This window comes from Lycorma delicatula, chromosome 2 (assembly GCF_047948215.1).
Source record: "Lycorma delicatula isolate Av1 chromosome 2, ASM4794821v1, whole genome shotgun sequence".
In the NCBI taxonomy this organism is placed as follows: domain Eukaryota; kingdom Metazoa; phylum Arthropoda; class Insecta; order Hemiptera; family Fulgoridae; genus Lycorma; species Lycorma delicatula.
This window is the reverse complement of record NC_134456.1, coordinates 221824850-221846506: the sequence shown is the minus strand read 5'-3', so window position 1 is coordinate 221846506 and position 21657 is coordinate 221824850. Positions and strand designations below refer to the sequence as shown.

Genomic DNA, 21657 nt, shown 5'->3' with positions numbered 1-21657 from the left:
GATTGGAATGCAAGCATTGGAAAAGGCAAGGAAGGAAATATAGTGGGTGAATACGGGCTGGGCAAAAGGAATGAAAGAGGGGACCGACTTATAGAGTTTTGCACGAAGTATAATTTAGTAATTGCCAACACCCAATTTAAAAATCATAATAGAAGAATATACACTTGGAAAAAACCAGGCAATACTGCAAGGTATCAGATAGATTATATCATGGTTAAGCAAAGATTTAGAAATCAACTCGACTGCAAAACTTACCCTGGAGCAGACATTGATAGCGACCATAATTTGGTGATAATGAAATGTAGATTGGGGTTTAAAAACCCGAAGAAAAGGTGTCAGATGAATCTGTGGAATTTAGAGAAGTTTGAGGAAGAGGAGGTAAAGAAGATTTTTGAGGAGGACATCGCAAGAGGTCTGAGTAAAAGAGATAAGGTAGAAAATGTATAAGAAGAATGGGAGAATGTTAAAAAGGAAATTCTTAAATCAGCAGAAGCAAACTCAGGCGGAATACAGAGAACTAGTAGAAAACCTTGGGTTTCAGATGATATATTGCAGCTGATGGATGAACGTAGAAAATATAAGAATGCTAGTGATGAAGAAAGTAAAAGGAACTATCGGCAATTAAGAAATGCTATAAACAGGAAGTGCAAACTGGCGAAAGAAGAGTGGATTAAAGAAAAGTGTTCAGAAGTGGAAAGAGAAATGAACATCGGTAAAATAGACGCGAGCATACAGGAAAGTTAAGGAAAATTTTGGGGTACATAAATTAAAATCTAATAATGTGTTAAACAAAGATGGTACACCAATATATAATACGAAAGGTAAAGTCGATAGATGGGTGGAATATATTGAAGAGTTATACGGAGGAAATGAATTAGAAAATGGTGTTATAGAGGAAGAAGAGGAAGTTGAGGAGGATGAAATGGGAGAAATAATACTGAGATCTGAATTTAAGAGAGCATTAAAAGATTTAAATGGCAGAAAGGCTCCTGGAATAGACGGAATAGCTGTAGAATTACTGTGCAGTGCAGGTGAGAAAGCGATTGATAGATTATACCAACTGGTGTGTAATATTTATGAAAAAGGGGAATTTCCATCAGACTTCAAAAAAAGTGTTATAGTCATGATACCAAAGAAAGCAGGGGCAGATAAATGTGAAGAATACAGAACAATTAGTTTAACTAGTCATGCATCAAAAATCTTAACTAGAATTCTATACAGAAGAATTGAGAGGAGAGTGGAAGAAGTGTTAGGAGAAGATTAATTTGGTTTCAGGAAAAGTATAGGGACAAGGGAAGCAATTTTAGGCCTCAGATTAATAGTAGAAGGAAGATTAAAGAAAAACAAACCAACATACTTGGCGTTTATAGACCTAGAAAAGGCATTCGATAACATAGACTGGAATAAAATGTTCATCATAATAAAAAGGTTAGGGTTCAAATACAGAGATAGAAGAACAATTGCTAACATGTACAGGAACCAAACAGCAACAGTAATAATTGAAGAACATAAGAAAGAAGCCGTAATAAGAAAGGGAGTCCGACAAGGATGTTCCCTATCTTAGTTACTTTTTAATCTTTACATGGATCTAGCAGTTAATGATGTTAAAGAACAATTTAGATTCGGAGTAACAGTACAAGGTGAAAAGATAAAGATGCTACGATTTGCTGATGATATAGTAATTCTAGCCGAGAGTAAAAAGGATTTAGAAGAAACAATGAACGGCATAGATGAAGTCCTACGCAAGAACTATCGCGTGAAAATAAACAAGAACAAAACAAAAGAAATGAAATGTAGTAGAAATAACAAAGATGGACCGCTGAATGTGAAAATAGGAGGAGAAAAGATTACGGAGGTAGAAGAATTTTGTTATTTGGGAAGTAGAATTACTAAAGATGGACGAAGCAGGAGCGATATAAAATGCCGAATAGCACAAGCTAAACGAGCCTTCAGTAAGAAATATAATTTGTTTAAATCAAAAATTAATTTAAATGTCAGGAAAAGATTTTTGAAAGTATATGTTTGGAGTGTCGCTTTATATGGAAGTGAAACTTGGATGATCGGAGTATCTGAGAAGAAAAGATTAGAAGCTTTTGAAATGCGGTGCTATAGGAGAATGTTAAAAATCAGACGGGTGGATAAAGTGACAAATGAAGAGGTATTGCGGCAAATAGATGAAGAAAGAAGCATTTGGAAAAATATAGTTAAAAGAAGAGACAGACTTATAGGCCACATACTAAGGCATCCTGGAATAGTCACTTTAATATTGGAAGGACAGGTAGAAGGGAAAAATTGTGTAGGCAGGCCACGTTTGGAATATGTAAAACAAATTGTTAGGGATGTAGGATGTAGAGGGTATACTGAAATGAAACGACTAGCACTAGATAAGGAATCTTGGAGAGCTGCATCAAACCAGTTAAATGACTGAAGACAAAAAAAAAATTATTACTATTTTTCATTAAGGTTTTTAATAGTCTGAATTATTAGGAATGGCTAAAAATGTAATAATGGATTAAATCCAGCAACTTTCTATATTCAAGTCATAACATGAAGGAGGGAAGTTTAATTCAAAACCCACCAGAACACATTAATTCCAAAACTTACTAAACCTATTCCAATCAAACTGCTCTATTTGTCAAACGATGAAGCAGAGACGAAAAAATAAAAACAAAATTCACTGAATTTGACTACTGAAGGAATTTTAAGGAGGTAAAAAATTCAATAATGATAATAATAAGGTCAGGATATGAACCTGCAGCAAGATTGAATGAGAAACAACCAAGACTTCTTTAAGATGAGATTAAGGAAACTCCACAACAATGAAAAAATGTACGCAGTCAAGATTACATAATTTAAAGAAAATATTTTTGACTATATCTGAATGGTGTTCATATAATTGAGATAAATCATTTCACTCATACTCAACTTTCAAAGTGTAAAACTTAACAATTTCCTATCAGAAACATAATACGGTTGACATTATTTAAAATCTGATTATTGTAGTGGTGATTGTTATAAAACAACATCACAAGATTTATCATTCATGATGGAATGAGATATGTCGAAAACATCATATAATTGTCACCTCATGATGTATGAGAAACCTGGTGCATTTCTAATTTTCTTTTTTGAGAATTCCATGAAATAATCCACACAATACACTGCACATTTTCACTACTTCCAAATGACACTATCAAGTGATGATCAGAATTGGTGATTTCATGACAAACAAGCAATATAACCGTAACCACATGACACAGCCATCATCTGCTCACCGATGACCATCCTTAATGCATTTAAAAAAAATATGTAATAATGCATAGAAATTGTGCACTAAACATCCATAAACTTGATTCATCATATTGCACATCTCTGTAAATATTTTGCCAAGTATTAAGCAAAATTTAATACCAACTAACTGCTTATTAATACCAGCCATATCTAACAATACAAAACACACTGCACATGCAAATGAACACAAAAAACTGACAATGAATAATAGAAAAATCCAGCTATTGATAGATTAGACATGAAAAATAGCTCTTCGCAGCATCACTTACACCTGGCAATGTTACGACGACTGCACTAATACACTATTTAAAAAGTTCAAGAAATTTTTGAACATAACTTGTACAGCATAAAAGTTATTAATACAATAAATTAATAATAATCATAAACATTATACCACTTACATCACTTGCCAATGGATCTTCAATATCAACAAACTTTTTTCTAAGAGGACTAACTGACGTATCAGTTAAATATTTCAAGAACACAATTAAGGCAACAAACCTATAAAATTGAACAAAACAAATTACAAAATGAAAACATTATAAATCTTATTCATTTGATTCCAACTACATTATTATTAAAAAAAAAAAAAATGGTATTTAAATTTTGTTTTTTATTATCAACATAAACATTTTATTGTTAACATAAAGGAAATGTTCACTAATTAAACAAACTATTTTTTATTAATAAATAAAAATTAATCTATACAAACGAAGAAGTGATATAACTATGTTGTACGTTAGAATGGACATAATATAAACATTATGTCATATTATACAGTTTTTCCAGATTACACTAAGAATTTTTCATTGGCTGATATGGCAAGTTTAACAGTCATGAAATTAACTGTATGTGCAGTGCGGGTGAAAAATCCCTTTACATGTTAATAGCACAGTTCAGTTAGACATGTAGATAAACATTGTTATGAATACAAAAACTGTATATTTTTTGTATTTTATTTATTTATTTTTTTGTTGAGCAGATCGACTCTTTTATTTCCCACCATAAGCTGAGTCCTGCACTTGTCACTTCGGTTAGTGCAGGAAGGATTGACAGTATCAAGTTAAACCACGACGGATACAAGTGATTTCACTGTTGAGGAGCAATTGTTAACTTCTGTGCAGGTTCACAAATGTCAGAACACAAAGAAGACAATGACAGACGCCGCTGTGCGGTTTGGAAAACCACCGCCATTACGACCAACTTTATTCACACGGGAGAAAAAACTTTTGCGACAGGAAGCGTTCTTGAAGCACCAAGTAGCAGAAGGTGTACGACTTGCACCGAAACTCGTGTTGCTGTGGTGGAATCAATTGAACCCTCACCAATGAAATCAACCCGTAAGCGGTCTGCAGAATTAAGCATCCCAAGATCGACTACGCGAGACCACATGCAGAAAGACTCGAATGTTTCATGTTTTTGACCATCCTCAGCGAATAAGTTGAGTAATCATGACATGGCATAATATGTGCATGCATGTGAAATGCTGCCTGCACGCTTCCCACATGCAAATAATCAAAAAATGTTAAGTTCTCTGACAAGTGTGCGATTTATCATAGTTCACAAAATCGTAACATCTTTTTTTGGGCAAAAGACAATCCACATTTTTATGAGGAAATTGAGTACAATCTGCCACAGTTATGATTTGGGCAGGGATAACAGCTGACCATCTGCTTGGACCATATTTCTTTGATATTTCTGTGAACTAGCACAGCTATCTTCAAACAATTAACATGTGGTTGCTTACAATATTAACGGCAAGAGGAATGGCTGACATTGTTACAATTCAACAAGAAGGAGCTCCACCACATTTTAATGAAAGTGTCTGCACACGGTTAAATGAATTGTTTCCTAACTGCTGGATTGGACATAGATCACGAGACCTTCCAGCACCATTGTCATGGCCAGTGCATTATAGGGGATAATAAAAGAAGACGTTTGATCAACTGAAAGACGGCGTTCACGTGGCATTTGAAATATCACCCCTGATATGCTGCAGCGGATGCACTCAAGAACATGGTGATGCATCGAACATGGAGGAATGCACACTGACGTTGATAAATGAATCTTGAACCTTTGTAACAATTTTATTATCCAAAATAAATATTAATGTTAAACCAGACATAAATGTTGAAATATATTGTATTCTTAACAATGTTTATCTACATATATATATAACTGTACTATGCTTATTAACATGTAAAGGGACTTTTTGTCCATACTGTATGTTCATTAATTTTGTAGCGGTAAAAATACAAATACAAGTATAAAAATATGAATAATTGACTTACAGTAAAAATAGTGTTCTACACATAGTAGTGCTAATGGTTCATTTCATCACAATTTCAGTATTTAATAACAAACATGGCAATGTTGTTTGACACAACATTGCTGAGTAAATTTTAGCAATGCTCCTTTTAAGTTATTGGCAAAAATGGGAAATTAGGCTTCTGTAAAGGGATAAAAGTTGAAATTCTTTTTTGTTTTTACTACTTCCAATAACCAATAATTAGGTTTATTTTGTTATTTCCAATAATTACTGGAATGTATATTACTTCTAATAATATGTATGTATGTATAATACATATTATATACATTATATACACATACATATTCACTTTTCGTGGAAAATATTTACTTTGTACAACATATGAAATACACATATAACTGTACACACACTTGACGATATTTAAAATTTAAGTATTTACGCATCACTTTGCTTTGCAGAAGCATCCATTTTTGCCAGAATTTAAAAATTATAAAAGTTTATTAAATTTTTTTCATGTTATAATACAAACTACAATTTTATCCATTACACATTTTCTAAGTTAAAGATTGTTTAAAGATTACAAGATGTTAATGGTAATAGCCAATGAATGTCGCAATACGTAATCCAGTACACTGCAGGCATTTAAATAAGTATTTCTTACATTTTAGGAATATGATAATAATATTTTTATCAAAACAAAATTATTTTGAAGCCTGAGGAGTTAAGTATTCCTGGGTCTGGTGTGCTGATTGTATTATAGGTTTTTTTTTAAATATTTCCTTATTTTTTTTAACAAAATTAAACAAGTTTCACAGCTTAAAAATTATAGAATAAAATTTAAGAAAGCAGCTATTTTACTTATAAATTAGTAATGTGTTGAAAATGTATTAAAAATATAGAGAAAAAATATGTGATTATGAAATTACACTTTACTTTTCACATAAATAGTAAAATATAACATTAGAATTCCAAAAGTTCAGACAATTGTAAAGAATACAAAACTCAAAGAATATTTAAAATAAATAAGCAATTATTTTATTTTTAAAAGGCTCAAGATTGAAAAACATAAATATATGCAGTACTAACATCAGTTACAAAAACATATGTTATTATGTTGGTTGAATATTTCTTTAAGTATTCACCAGAATACGGTAGAAGAATGACAATCATTCACAATCATGTAAAGAACAATTCTATAAAGCCCAACAATGAGAATATACAGAGTGAAATTTATTACAGAATTAAAAAAGACAACATTCTCATTATTGAATGTGAAAAATTTAATGATTCTTACAAAAAAAAAAAAAAAAATCTTAAATTTACTTAAAGAACAACAGTTTTCTTTATAATCTTGAAAAACTGTATAATCAAACTCATTTGTAGCTTAATGTTAATTTTATCATAATCAACAATACCGTTTTAGTTGTATCTATTTTACAGTTAAATTCTTGGGAAATCTTTCACATAACTGAGCACCTAAATCAACTTCTCAAACATTGAGACTTTTATGTAAAGCAGCAACCTGTTGCAAAACCACACTATATCAAGCTAACAATTGCTTCTGCATGTGGTTTTAAATTTGCTTTTTTTTTTAAATAGAATTCAGATAAAAACTTTCTCTCCCAACCCCATTTTCTGAAATCTAGCTATTGGGCCAATGCTCTTCTAGTATTGGCTAATAGCTAGAATTTGGTGATAACATCTAAATAAATGTTTAACAGGAATTACACATACTGATGGTAAAAATTCTAGCTGACATTTTTTCAATGAAATTTGGAATGTAGTAAATTGAACCAGGAGTATATTTTCCATGCTATGATTGACACAAACATAATAAAAGTGTTTTACAAGCCTTTCGTGCCTCAGTGACAGAAATCATCAAAGAAAAAATCTCTTCCTAGTCTTTCCCATCTGTCATACTTATCAAATTACAGCTACTGAGCATGCACCAAAACAATTCAATATTGTATTGAATTTTTTTTTGCAAAACAGTTCATCATCTGCAGATTTTTTAACAGTTTTTTTAAACCTGCCAATATTGGATTTAAAGAGAATTTTTAAATGTTCAATTGTTACTTATCAAAACCAAAAAATATTTCTATAATGGTCAAAAATCACTGTTAGTAAATTTCAAATTTTTCTATCACAGAATTAACAGCAAGAATATCTGCACCATAGAAAGATTTCAAATTTGCTACTTTAAAAATCTTATTTAATCATAAGGAAAAGTTGCTTCTTGTTTACTACAAATTTTGCTAGATTATTGCAGATTTAAAAATGCAGGAGTTTCTTCTATTATATAAAATTCTGGAGCTATATTTACACACAGTTGCTGGTTCTCAAATGTTTTTGTACTCAGGATTATCAGCACCATAAAATATATTTATTACAAATTTAAACATCTTTGAAATATAACACCACATTTAAGATTGCATTAGACACATCCATACATGTTTTGGATTTTTTCTATTTTATTTAGAAATAAACAATAAAAAATTACACCAAATATTATTCTCCAAAAAATAAAAATATTGGTTTTATTTGATAAAGTTGCAAACTCCCATGATTTGAACACACATAACTATGTAGTGCTAATGTGGTTTTTATGTTTGTAAACATGCAAACCTAATAAGCATATAATAAAATATTTTTTAAAAAAATCATAAAATAATCAACTTTGTGGAATTTATAAAATTAAATATGATTGTAATGTTAATTACATAGGAAAAACAAATACATCCTTTAAAAATAGATTTCTAGAACATTATTGAAATTACAAAAATAATAAATTAAAGTTTACTTAATATGGCAGATCATTTAATAAATAAACATTATGATATTAAACACAAATTTAGAAATAATACAAATTAATTAATATGACTAAAATATATATATATATACACATACAAAATAAATTAAATACATAAAAAAAAATATTACATATATAACTACAAACAGAATTTCAATTTGATAAATCATCAGACAGTGTTTGAAGGAGACATTCTTATAAAAACTGCAAGAGATCATTATTTTTGTTTTTATATTTTTATTATGCAATAACAGAATTATTTTAATCATAAATGAGAATGTGAGATATCGTGAAAGAACTTTCATGAAAAATTAAGGTAAGATATGTCTTATTTCAATATTCTGTACTACATGGTTTATTTAACAGAATTTAAATATAATTTTACAGTACAGAGGAATAATATAAATCTTAAATAGATTAATTTCAGCAATATATATATTTGTAGCTCTCTTCTACAATTACATATTGCTGAAATCTCTTTTCTTTCATTCTGAAAATCCACCTACTGGCTGTATTTACATTAATTTTCTCAGAATTCATTTCTCTACAAGTTTTGTTAGTAAATCTTCTGCATTTAACAAAGCTATTGTACTACAAACCTAAAATAAAGTTATTTTTTGATAGAATTTTGTGTTTTACGTCGGATATCTTAAAAACTAATTGAGTTACAGTTCTGGGACTTGCTTTATCCTATTTCCCAGCTCAAATTACTTAAGAAACCATCAACTTTACTCCTTAATTTGGTTTCCAAAAATTAAGTAAGGCTTCTTTTTATTGGAAGAGTAGAAATCCGGGCAAAATCTTTCGCTAAATGTAACTCGAAAACAAAGTGTTTCCAGACCTACATTTGCATGAAACTTTTTCATTATTTTCACCAGCAACATGTCCTAAAAATTTCTCTATTTCATTGTGTGATACTCTGTATAAGGAAATATAATATATAATGAATTATTTACAAAATTGGAACATTTTTAAGAGAAAAAACATCCACAATAAAAACAAATCCATAAAGATTAATCGACTACATAATTTCACAAAAAATATTGAAAATAAGTGTATTTTTCCCTTAAAAAAAAAAACAACTCATTTCAAGGGAAATATAAGTAAAAATAAACTCAAATGAAAAGTGTACAAAACAATACAAATAAACTACACTACAGCAAACAAAAATAGTTCTAAAATTATATTGTAACATTTAAGTGTTTTAAATTAGCTAGTCTCTACCAGTGTTGATGGAAATTAAAACATAAGACCATGAATCATAGGTATAATATGGAATGATAGACCCTGTCTGGTTCTGCAAGCATAGTGTAAACAAAATACATCAAACTCAACTTCATTTAATCAGTCTTAAATGAAAATGTACTTTAACTTACTTTTCATACTCTGTAACTCCTGACGGGCCTCTCCAGCCAACATACACCATTCCATTATCTTCCTTATCACTAGGAAAAAACACCTCTATATTAGAAGATTCAGTCAAAGGTGGTACTGGATCTTGCCATGGCCGAGTAAAGGATCCGCGTGGTCCCTACAAAATAAATTTTTTAAAATGATGTGTTAATTGTAAAGTAAATTAAATTTACTTGCCGACTGAAAATGATAACCTGTTTGACCAGACTAATCTCCAAAACTGATTTTAAAATTCCTTCAGCATTTAAAAGCTAAGCTCTTTCTTAGCGATAGCGATTATATCTATTAACTTATCTCCCTTCACCATCTAGTTAATTTCACTTTCTTTAAGGATATTAAAATTTATATAATAAATAATAAAGTTTCATTGCCAGAAAATTATTTAACATACTAACCGAGTCAGAAATTTAATTCTTTGGATCTGAAAAAGAATCATCTCCAGGGATTCTTAAGGTATGAACTCCTATTACCTTTACCATGTCCACCAAGACATTCAATATTTAAGATATTTAGCCTCCATGCTGAAATGTTTTTTTATTATGTGAAAGTAATTCCAATTACTCAAATCAAGTTGCCATGAACATTCCTTGAGCTTTCTTGGACAGAACTGCAAAAGAATATAATTCCTATAGTGATTGAGTATGCCCTTCACATTCACATTAAAATGAGTGTGCCCTTCTTATTTTACGTCCAAGAACTTCTTTCTGTAATTAGTTTTTTATGAACCAAAAAATAAAACCTAGCAAAATTTATAAAACATTTCTGCAAATATAAACATGATGCAATGGATATCAGGAATGTGCATCAATGATGATAAATGTTTAGTTATGATTAATCATCTTATTTGAAAATAATTGCATCAGAAGACTGGTCTTATTAAGCTGTGATGACATTTCACATAGGTGTTATTCTTTTTGACTTTTTAGTTAAATAATGACAATCAGTGCTGACTGTTATAAGGAAACTTGGAAATCTTCATTAAGCATTCAGTAACAAGAATCAAGGCAAACTTTCATGTGAAATTATTCTGAAACATGATAACGCATATCTGTAAGTTGTAGAAAACATTCTACCTCTTTATTGAAATCAAACTGGTGGGAAACCAAGACTCATCCACTCATAGCCTCTACCTTACCCCTTCTGATTTCACTCCTTCGGCATATTAAAGGAGCATCTTGAAGGAATATGTTTTTCTGAAGAAGTGAGACATTTAATAAACTCATTTACTGCTGGGACAAATACTCTACCAATTTTGACAAAAGATTTTTAAAAATATCCAAATTTAATTTTTCCACTCACTTTTGTACCTGATATCAAATAAAGTTTGTAAATTGAAAACGGACATTACCTTCTAAAAATATCCCTTGAAATTTATTTCAAAATTGCTTACTGACTACAGTAACTTTTATTATTCTGTAGATATTGTTACTATACAAAAAAAAAACCTGACAATAGTTGTAGGAATTTCCCTTCATGCAGCTAAAGCCACGTTCTGGAAGTCCTACAACTGTGGGTTTTCTGATGCACAGCTTATACACACAACTTAATTTAAAACATCTGTAATTTTAATTACTTTTTTTGTTAATTTGATTTAGTGAACTAAAGCACATGCACATACCATATTTAATTTGTGTAGGTATGGTTGTACTAGCAGCAACAGTCAGCACTAACTAAACTAATATAATTTCACGACTTACAAAGAACAAATTTTGCTTGTACGATCGGCAAACTGGTCCAGCCGCGAAGCTTAATGGATCACTTACAGAGTCAACAGGCAATTGAGTTCAAGACCCAGTCAGACTAAGTTATTTTTTACACTTTAAATAATATTCATTTATTTAATTCTACTACTCACCTGTGATTTCACAACATAGTACTAGTTTAGAGAGCATTTTTTGGGGTGGGTGATGCGATTTTGCCAAAAATGTTTTGCATATTTGTTATTTTTTAATTGTTAACAAATGTACCTAAGAAAAACATGACCTTAATTAGGCGAAATCTCAAGATACTGAGAGTGACCTTGCTCTACAGCCTCATCCCCTTGACATTTTAAGTTGAAAATTTAATGATGTCATCAATGCCCCATATATCAATAAATACATATATAAATAATCTGACCTAGTTTGGTCAAAATCGGCCCAGTAGTTCTGGAGAAATAAGGCGATTTAAAAGCCACATGTAACACACAAACACACATATGAACATAACATTCGGAAAATTTCCACCCAGTTTTTTGGGTTCCTTAAAATGTCAAAATGGTTCCTTGTCAAAAGGTCAATAACCGGTGAGAACTGTATACGCTCAAATCGGACTGATTACAATACTTTCCCATCTAGAGCTATAGCTCTAGTATAGCACTATCTAGACAGTAAAGTAAAAATATATTTTATGAACTAACATTAAGCTCTTCAAATTTGGCAGCAATAAAGAATGAACCGAAATATTATTTTCAACTCTAAACTTACTTTGACCAATGACAACCTACACTATCATCGATAGAGAGTTACATTTTATCAATTTCACAAAACAATAAATTCAAATTTTTTTTCTAACATATTTAATCGACTAGTGACTATCGAGGCTGAGTTCACTTTTATTTTATTTTTATCACAATGTTGCCACTGATTAATAGAATTATGTCAATGAAGTATCTTTTGAATTTATACATATGACATGAGTTATTAATATTTCTTTTTAACGGACAGCAAATCATAATCATATGCTTATAATTCTTCTGTTCAGTATCCCTTATGATGAGTACGGCACTCAAGAGCTAGTATTCTGTTACTTTTTGGATGTTTACAACTTTTTTTTAATTTGTACTCAAGTATTCTCTATAAATTTTTATTTACTCTTTCAACCTACAATGTAAGCTCCCGGTTAACCAGATTAAGATAAAGGCTATGGATAATGCAAATCCAATATTTACATCTATTACAAAAATAAATACTGAAAAAATTATACTTTTCAGAAGTTATAGCAAGTAATTCACACAGACCTGCATTAGGGAAAATCAGGGCATTCAGGATAGATTTTAAATTGAGACACAAGTAAATAAATAACTTCAAGAATCAGTCTATGTCTAGCCCCTCTTATTACAACATAATAGCCTAATATTAATAGTGATTATCATTAAACAATAAAAAAATAATAAGTAAATAACAATTTTTAATGATAAACTAAATTTAATACGAGAGCTATAAAGAGGGTTAAACAAAGTTAAATGATCTCTAAGGTCATAGAAAGATATCAATGGTGGCTGGGTTGGTAGTTATTAAATCCAGAGCAACACACAAAGCTGTTCTAACTTTTAACAATTACACTAACACATTGGTGACCGAATTATTAGATATTTTTTTTTATCTCTCAGGACTGAATATTTTTACATTTCACAACTATTCTCTTAATGCTATGTATATTACTAGAATAATGTAATGGAAATGTAAAAAAAATTTTTAACTTACCATTTCTAGTTGATGAAACCTCGTACTAAATGACATAATTAATTCTAAAATTTATGTTTTTTTTAATAATATAGTTTTAATAATTTAATTCAGCGTGGTACGTTTCGAAACAATTGTCTAAATATAACGGTACACAGCATGTTTTACATTGATACACTGTTTCTCAACATTTATTGTAGGCTGCACAAACTCTACATTTTCTAGATGGCCTCTACTTTGTTGTAGATGGGATTTTTTCAATGAAACAACTCCTTATTGTTTGGCCTGTAAGCGTAATGGGTTGTCACCCGATGTGGACAGTCTTTCAACCCCACGATTGTGTTCAGGGAATGTTACATTTTCTGTTCTGCTACATTTAGGTGAAAATCAGTGGTTTTGCGTTTTACCACTGGCTAGATTGTGAATGACACTGTATAAATAAAGGAAAAATAAATAAAAAAACAATTTTTTGTACCTCCTTTGCATAGTGCTGCATTACAGGGTAAGCACAGAAATTCTGGTCTTCCCGGTCTACACCACACATAATTGATTGTAATTAGTAAAACATTTGGTTTTTGCTTTTCCCTTTGTGGAACTAGTTCCACAAAATCTGGACACCATGGATGGAAGAAAGCATTATTACATCTTTTCTGTCTTTCCGTAAGATGCACTATGAATTATTGCAAGTTGAAAATGTGATTTCACTTTTTTCAATTTGGTCTTCGACATTTTCTAGCGTAAATCATTCCTATTTTTCTTTGCAGTACCAACAGCAAATGTACCACATCTTAGAAGTTCACAAAAAGGTTCAGGGAAGAATACCAACTGTCCTCGTACAGAACCCGGCCTTCATTGAATAAATCATTACATAACTAAAATTACTGACTCGCTAACACTAAAATTCCTTGCAGTATGTTCTGGATTTTCTTTACCCGCATACATTTTAAAATTATAACAATATCCATTTTCTGCATCATATACCTTATAAATCTTTATACCAAAACAGGTTTGGAAAGATTGAACTGAATATAAGAAAGCCTCCCACAAAAAGTCATTAGGCTTTAATCAATACATATAATTTTGTTAGGAGTATTAACTTTATTAAATTTTCAAAATAATCAATAACAGGCCTCGCTTTATTGCATTTATCTGTCATATCATTGAAAGAAGAGAAATTAAGATTTTTAAAAATAAGTACAAATGTTTCGAGCCATTGTTTAAGAAAAAATTGGGCAATGACTTATTTTACGGGTTGTCCAATAATTATTTAATTTTTTTTTATATTGTGACATAAGAATAATAAGAGAAAAATAACCTTTTAGTTCATCCGAAGTTACATTTGTCCATTTATTGTTGTTTAGTCTAGCGTAAGCATTTGATTCCAAAACAATTTGGTGCAAGAAAGTTTCATCTTTACTTATATTAAGATAACACATTATAGGATTGATTCCAACATTACCAGTAAATGGAATTTCACAAACATTATTTTTTTTGTGTTTCCACTCCCAACTGGATCTGTTTCGGTTAGAAGAATATCACTGTTTATTTCACTGTCGCTTTCACTACTATCATAATTATGAGAACATTCACTAATTATAACACTATCATTATCGGATTCATTCAAAAAATTATCTATAAACACATCATAATCATTGTTTGCCAGGCAAACGCGAGCAGAATGGTAAACCACCACAGTAAACACTGTGCACTTAACCTCAGATTTGTAAAAGATTAGGTTATAAAATGAATGTACATGAGGGAAAACATTTCTCTGCATACACAAAACAATAAAGAATACAGTAAATCAGTTCGTACAATGAAATCTGTTGGTAAATTTAAGAAATACATCTTTACATATCAAAATGGGCAATGCTTGCCTTCCGGCATATAAACTTGGTAAGATTTACGACGGGCACTGTCCATCCATCGTCACCAATGGGTAAAAAAATTTCAGGAATCATTTTCAAGTCGCTACAGTTAATCCAGAATCCAATTAATATCACACTTAGTTAAGTAGAAGTTCACTGTTATTAAGTTAAGCGTAATTTTTTTAATTTTTGTTTTAGCGGGCAAAAAATATAACAACTTTACATGTCAAATGTAAATGAAAGTAATTAAACTGTGGTAACTGTTTTTCCAACTTACCTTATTAACAATTTTTTCTTCAAATGGTTCAAGCGCTTTAAAGATTTCTTCTGCATGTATTTGTCCGCTAATTATGAGTGTAAGATTTTCAGGACGGTAAAATTGTTTATGGAACTGTCTCACCTAAACATAACAATCAAATAAAAGATATAAATAGCATTCAATATTATAAATTATAAAGGAGAAATCTTTTTTCGTAAAATTATTTAATACTTTTGCAAATATCTTAATTCTGGTGCAAAATGATGAGTTGTGTCTAAAATTTCAGGTTGTTTTCTCTCGATAGCCACATGCAGATTGTATAAAACTTCTAGGCAGTATCCTTGTTGGTTGGGCGATCTTGCAGTAGGAATTCATGATGAATAATTACACTGAGGCTGGTGAGAGTTTGTATCACCAACTTGTCCAGCAAGAAAGTTCCATATTGCCATATTGAGGTACAGTCTCTGAGATTACCGAAGCAGAAGTTCATCAGGTGGTCTGTAGTATGACACGACATACAAGCATGATTGTGTCACGGTGGAACTCCTTGTTCGCCCGTTGCCTGTGACTCTAGGACCCCTGAATAGGATACTTTCTGCTGAATATTTCCCACATGTTGGAAGCGTGGAGCATTGATATTGCTTGTTAAAGGTGGCGACAAGGACCTACTGTTAATTCTTCTTATCGGCATTTGATGCTCTTGCCTGAAATTGGAAAGGTTTTTGAGAAACTTTTGATTTCTGTGTTATTAGTAAGTTAACTACTGAGCACTTATTGATGGACAGCCAATATGACTTCCAGTCTGGCAAGAGCACGGAGGACACCATATTGAAGGTGATGAATATTGCTTCCTCCAGTGTATGAAGGTGTGTTAGGTGTTTTTCTGGATATCTCTGGGGCTAATAGTTTATGGTGACCCTCTGCCTTGTTTCAAGTGCAGAAACATGGTTGTACATGGAATGAAATAAAGACTCTCCCAAGTTATTTCAGCCATTCATGATGGCAGCTCAGAAGAAGGGAAGACCCGATCCAAAGGGTGCCTGCAGGGTAGTGTATTGAGTCCCCTTCTTTGGATAATTGAGTTCGATTCTATGTTACGGTTGAAAAAAAATGTAGTACCAATGATTAATGATTGAGGTTGCCGAATTATTGCTTATGTGGATGACGAGCTATTGCTGGTTGCGGGGGACTCAAGGAACGAGATAGAACTCTGAACTGCCCGTGCATGTGGGAAATTCTTCATAACCAGGTTGTGAAGACTCCAGCATAATATGATTTTTAGTCTAGAAAAAACCATAATGATGTTGTTGAAGGGTCAGCTGGGTAATTCACACTGAGCACGGGTTTCAATGGCCAGCCTTCCCATTAGGTATGTTTCTGCTCAGAAATACTTGGGTGTAATCCTTCATGAGAATCTTCGATTTTCATATTGAACACCTTCAATATGTTCCCAAGAAGACTGTAGCTACTTTTTTTGGAATTCCCAGAGTTATCCATCCCTACTGGGGGTTGAATTTCCGTACCACGCGTATCCTCTATAAGGATGTTATACGCTGTGGGCTTGTCTGGGCTTATCACATGATCTTTAGGTGTATACAAGCATTCTTTTGAGAGCCCAGCATCTCATTTTGTTGACTGTTGTCAGCGGTTACAGGAGTGTGTCGCAGGAGGCAGTCTGTATTATTGCTGGCATTAAACCGATATAGATAATCTCATCATAGAATGTACGGAACAATATATTTTCAAACAGGGTGGTCTTCTTACTTTGGAATGTATGCAGGAAATTGAAGACCAGGGATTTACAACTAGGCAAGCTAGGTGGGGTATGACCCCTGTTTCTCATTACATACATGGTATATTTCCAATTGTGTCTGATTTCTGCGCAGTTAGGTGGATTTTCCCCAATCGGTATATTACACAATTCTTTTCTAGACATGGTGCTTTTCAGAAGAGATTGGCTAGGTGTCATTTCGTAGATTCAAGTCAATGCCCAGATTGTGGGGTTGATGACATGGTAGACCATGTCCTCCAAACTGATCATGTATGTCTTCAGTATGAGGCTGAACATACCAGAGTAGTTAGAGAACCTGAGAGAGTGAACCCCTTTCTGGATCTCTGAGTTAATTGGAAGGTCCATGCAGCCTATGAGTTGTATAGTCCATGCAGCCATAAGGTGTAACACTGTCTTGCCAAGGGCAGTCCTCAGGTATGAAGTTTGTAGTGGGTGATGGGATGTAGGTCTGAATTTCATTGTTTCATATAACACATTTTTAACGGTATGAATTTAGCACTGTACTGAATCACTACTTAGTCGATGGTTGAGGCATTTACAGTCACATGCATTGGTATTAAAATTGGACTAGGCGTGGCGTTCGCACTTCCGCGGACTTGGTTAGCTAGTTCAGAGGGTGATATTGTAGGAAAAGAAGAGTGAGGAGTCTGAAAGAAGCCTAAAGCGAAGGGGTTGACCGAGATAATAATTTTTACTGATGTGAATGTCTGCTGAGGCATTTGCATCGGTGGCTAACCAACTGAGGCCTGGCTAATGACTGTAAGATCAGTTAGAGAGTAAAGATGACTGGAGGTCGTCTTTAGGGTCGATCAGGGCTCAGAATGGAGGGGATGGTGTGGCAACTGGAATCGCCACAAGGTGAGTGTCTTCCCCTATGGGATTGAGATGTAGTTGAAGAAAAAATCACCATGTTAGTATGGTGGTGAACTCATCATCGCAGACCAGCTGATTTCAAAGTTGAGAGTTCTTGGGATCGAATCCTAGTAAAGGAAGTTACTTTTATATGAATTTGAATACTAGATCGTGGATACCAGAGTTCTTTGGTGGTTGGGATTCAATTAACCATACATCTCAAGAGTGGTCAACCTGAGACTGTACAAGACTACACTTCATTTACCTTCCATACCTATCAACCTCATTCATCCTCTGAAGTAATACCTTACGATGGTTCCGGAGGCTAAACTGAAAAAGAAAGTGGAAGAAAGTAGTCGATTTCAGTTCCTTATTTTTGTTATTCAGTCTTGTTTGAGACTTAGTTTAGATGTGTTTATTTTCTTTTCTTGAGAGTTCATAATGATAGTAGTCATCGATGGGAATGTCACACGTGGCATTCACATCGATGGCATCCTTACAGAGGCATGAACAAGGCTGAAAGTGCCTTCTGCCGAGGTTTTCAAGATGACTTCCAATAAAACCCATAAGGGCTAGGTAGAGACGGGGTGGCGTGGAGACTGAATCTGCCACATGGAGGGTCTTCCCCTACTGGGTCAGGATGTAGGTGAAGAAAATGGTTAGAAGGACCTTCACATCTTACTGGCTTTTTTTTCTTGGCTCCTCAGAAACTTTCCACTGAGACAACTGATTCTTCATGTTGACATCATAGTCACATTTTGTCACCAGTCATGCAAGTGTACCAGTTTGAGCAAATCTGGACATCAGTGATGTCATTAAGCATTTGTTCAACAATGGTATGTGATGCTGTTTTTTCTGAAAATTTAGTTTTTGAATAAATTTGCTGACCCATTTCATGTTCAAAACATTAGTAAAAATGCTCAGTATTATATCACACAAATTTGTGGTTGCATCATCACCTTCTTTAACATTTTGAATACTTTGCTCCATTTAATTCCATTTTTAATGAAAATTTTCAAACAAATTTTTTTATTCAACATTTCACCACATAAAAAATACAATAAGTAAATTTTGCTTTTTCGCTCAACAAACACAAAATAAGCATTGCAGCTGGCTGAAAAATAGTAAGTAAAAAACTTTTTTCTTAGCTAAGACTAGAACTAGTTTTATTGACAATTGTTATAAAACAAATGTTTGTAATTTTTTGTTTTAATTTATTAAATTTTGATGTGCTAATATTTAATAATTAGCTCTTTGAAGATCTATAATGCCATTTAAAACTATTAAAACATTTTAGAATATTACAAGATATATTATTTGCTAACAAAAAGTTTGTTTTACTGGTTAATTATTTATAAATAATCAATACAGTATATTAAATTATATTACACAAAATATATAGCTGTTCACTTTAATAGATAACAAATATTATATTAGTGAATCTATAAGCATATGTAATTGTTATAGTTTCGCCTGAATATTTAAGTGATATTTACTAACAGAAAACAAAAATTGTTAGTCTTTCTCTTTCGTACTTCCTTTATTGATAGTCTAACAGATAGTACTGCTGTTTAGCAACATGTAGATCAGGAAAATCCTTTAGTATATGGTTTATTCTATCTGCAATGGGTTTAACAATTAACATATAGTTTTGTAATCACTAGTTTCGATCTCTTATCACTTTTCATAATAAATTTAGAATTGTTTTTCTAATTCAAATTCTTACAAAAAAAATAAATCAGGAAGAATAATGGTCAACAAGGTCTTTATAATAAAGCTGGTTTACAAATTAACACAAATAAAATTTTCAAAAATAAGAAAATAATTAAAATATTAAAAATTGTTTATTTAAGCATTACTTTTTCATTATTTGTGCTTTCCCTTAGATTTTTCATAACACCACCTGTTCCTGATTTGTAGCCGCATCGACCAGGATACATGGCACGTAATAATTCTCTTTGAACTTTTGCTTCACCATTATTCTCTGTGCCCTCAATTTCTGAATATACCACACCAGCATCTTTTCCTTCCTTTGTTACATGGTACACTTCAGTTATAAACCCTGAATCCTGTAAAAAATATAAAACTTGTAAAGTAAATCATATTTTTAATATTCACAAAATAATACTTGCTAAATGTAAGAATGATGTAAGTTAAAGACAGAGTAAAAAATGTAACATTAAATCTTAAATTAAGAACCTAAAAGAAATAAACACTCTATAAAAGTAATTTGTGTAGATTAAATGCCTAAAAATAACAGGTATAGCAATATGCTTGGCTGCAAATTAGGTGGAGCAATGTTGTCTGGAAAAGCAGCAGTGATTTTATATTGCTCTGCAGGAATGCAGTAACTGCTCTGAGCAAGATTTGAATGCTTTCTGGCCTGTATGATCAGCATATAGCCAAGGTGAAAAGAAAACTGAAAAAAGATGGAATGATTATTTATAGGATAGAGATAAATTTTATAAAGATGAAAAGCAATGATGTGACTACTGGCAGCTAAGGTAATTAGTGTGGCTTTACAACCACTGCATGGGTGTAAAGCCATTACTTAGCACCCTTAAACTCTTACTTAGAAGTAAGAGGTCCAGTCTGCCTCCCTAATAATCTACTGAGCCCGTCACTGCCTTCTCAGTTTTTTGGCACTTCTGTGGATGGTCGTCTCACAAATGATCGACGACCATCCACTCATACACCCAAATACTTGACCGCAGGTGGCTCCAGATGTGAATTTCAAGTTATCTCGTCTTCAGTCTTAGCTGTAATCAGTAGGGCAAGGTTGTAAATGGCGCAGGTTGTAATGTAGGGCACTAATGGGCAAAGCCATCAGTGTGAACCCCAGAGGAAAATCTGTGCTGAGCACTCCTGTCATACACAAAGTTCCACAGAAATGAGCCCAGCACAGACTGCTAGGGAACTCCACACGTCACATTAAATCTTAGTATCTTCAAGTACATAAATCACAGACCTTTTAAGCCAGACAGTTTTGAACAAACCGCTGCAGAATCCCCTGATCTCCCTATCATTGAGTTCCGCAAATATGAAACCCCATTGGAGAGAGCTGAACACATTTGTTATGTCTAAAGTGATCAGCACCGGAATATATCTAGTTCAAGCGCCACTCGGTCAGCAGAGTCCACAATCATTCTCACCACGTCTACTGCTGACCTCTTCGTCCAGAAGCCATATTGATTTTCATGGAATCCTCCAACGGCCTGAACATCTTCTAGAATTCGGCTCACCATCATCCTCTCTAACAACTTACAGAAATTAATCATAAGGTTTATTGGGCAAAACAATCTAGGACCATCTACTGTATTTGGCTTCTGCAACACCAATCTAGTTTCCTTCCACAAGGAAGGGATACATCCACTCATCAGAAAATAGTGTTCATGACGTGCAGGACCGCCACAGAGACTACAACTACAATTATCCTTACTATTTCTGCCGGGATCTCATCTGGCCCAGGACTCTTACGAAGCCTCATTCTTCGTCCAGCTTGTAGCAGTTCCTCCATGTCAAATAGTTCAATTTCCTCCACCTCCACATCTTCTCTCAACAGATAAGGCATCACTGGAAAAAGAGCTGCAACATTCACCTGTACCATGTCCTCCCGGTACCACCCGGTAACTGACGACCAAATCATTTACTAATAATTCAG

General features: G+C 32.6%; 1 protein-coding gene across 1 annotated transcript in view; it reads right to left on the bottom strand.

Moving 5' to 3' along the window:
• The window catches only part of LOC142319676 (uncharacterized protein C05D11.1-like), a 75454-nt gene that overhangs the window by 35657 nt on the left and 18140 nt on the right, over positions 1-21657 (bottom strand). The window contains exons 5-8 of the mRNA XM_075357225.1: positions 19856-20065; positions 15371-15493; positions 9746-9900; positions 3693-3792 (exon numbers count right to left, since the gene is read on the bottom strand). Of these exons, the coding sequence (XP_075213340.1) occupies positions 3693-3792; positions 9746-9900; positions 15371-15493; positions 19856-20065 (588 nt within the window). The remainder of the gene's footprint in view (positions 1-3692; positions 3793-9745; positions 9901-15370; positions 15494-19855; positions 20066-21657) is intronic.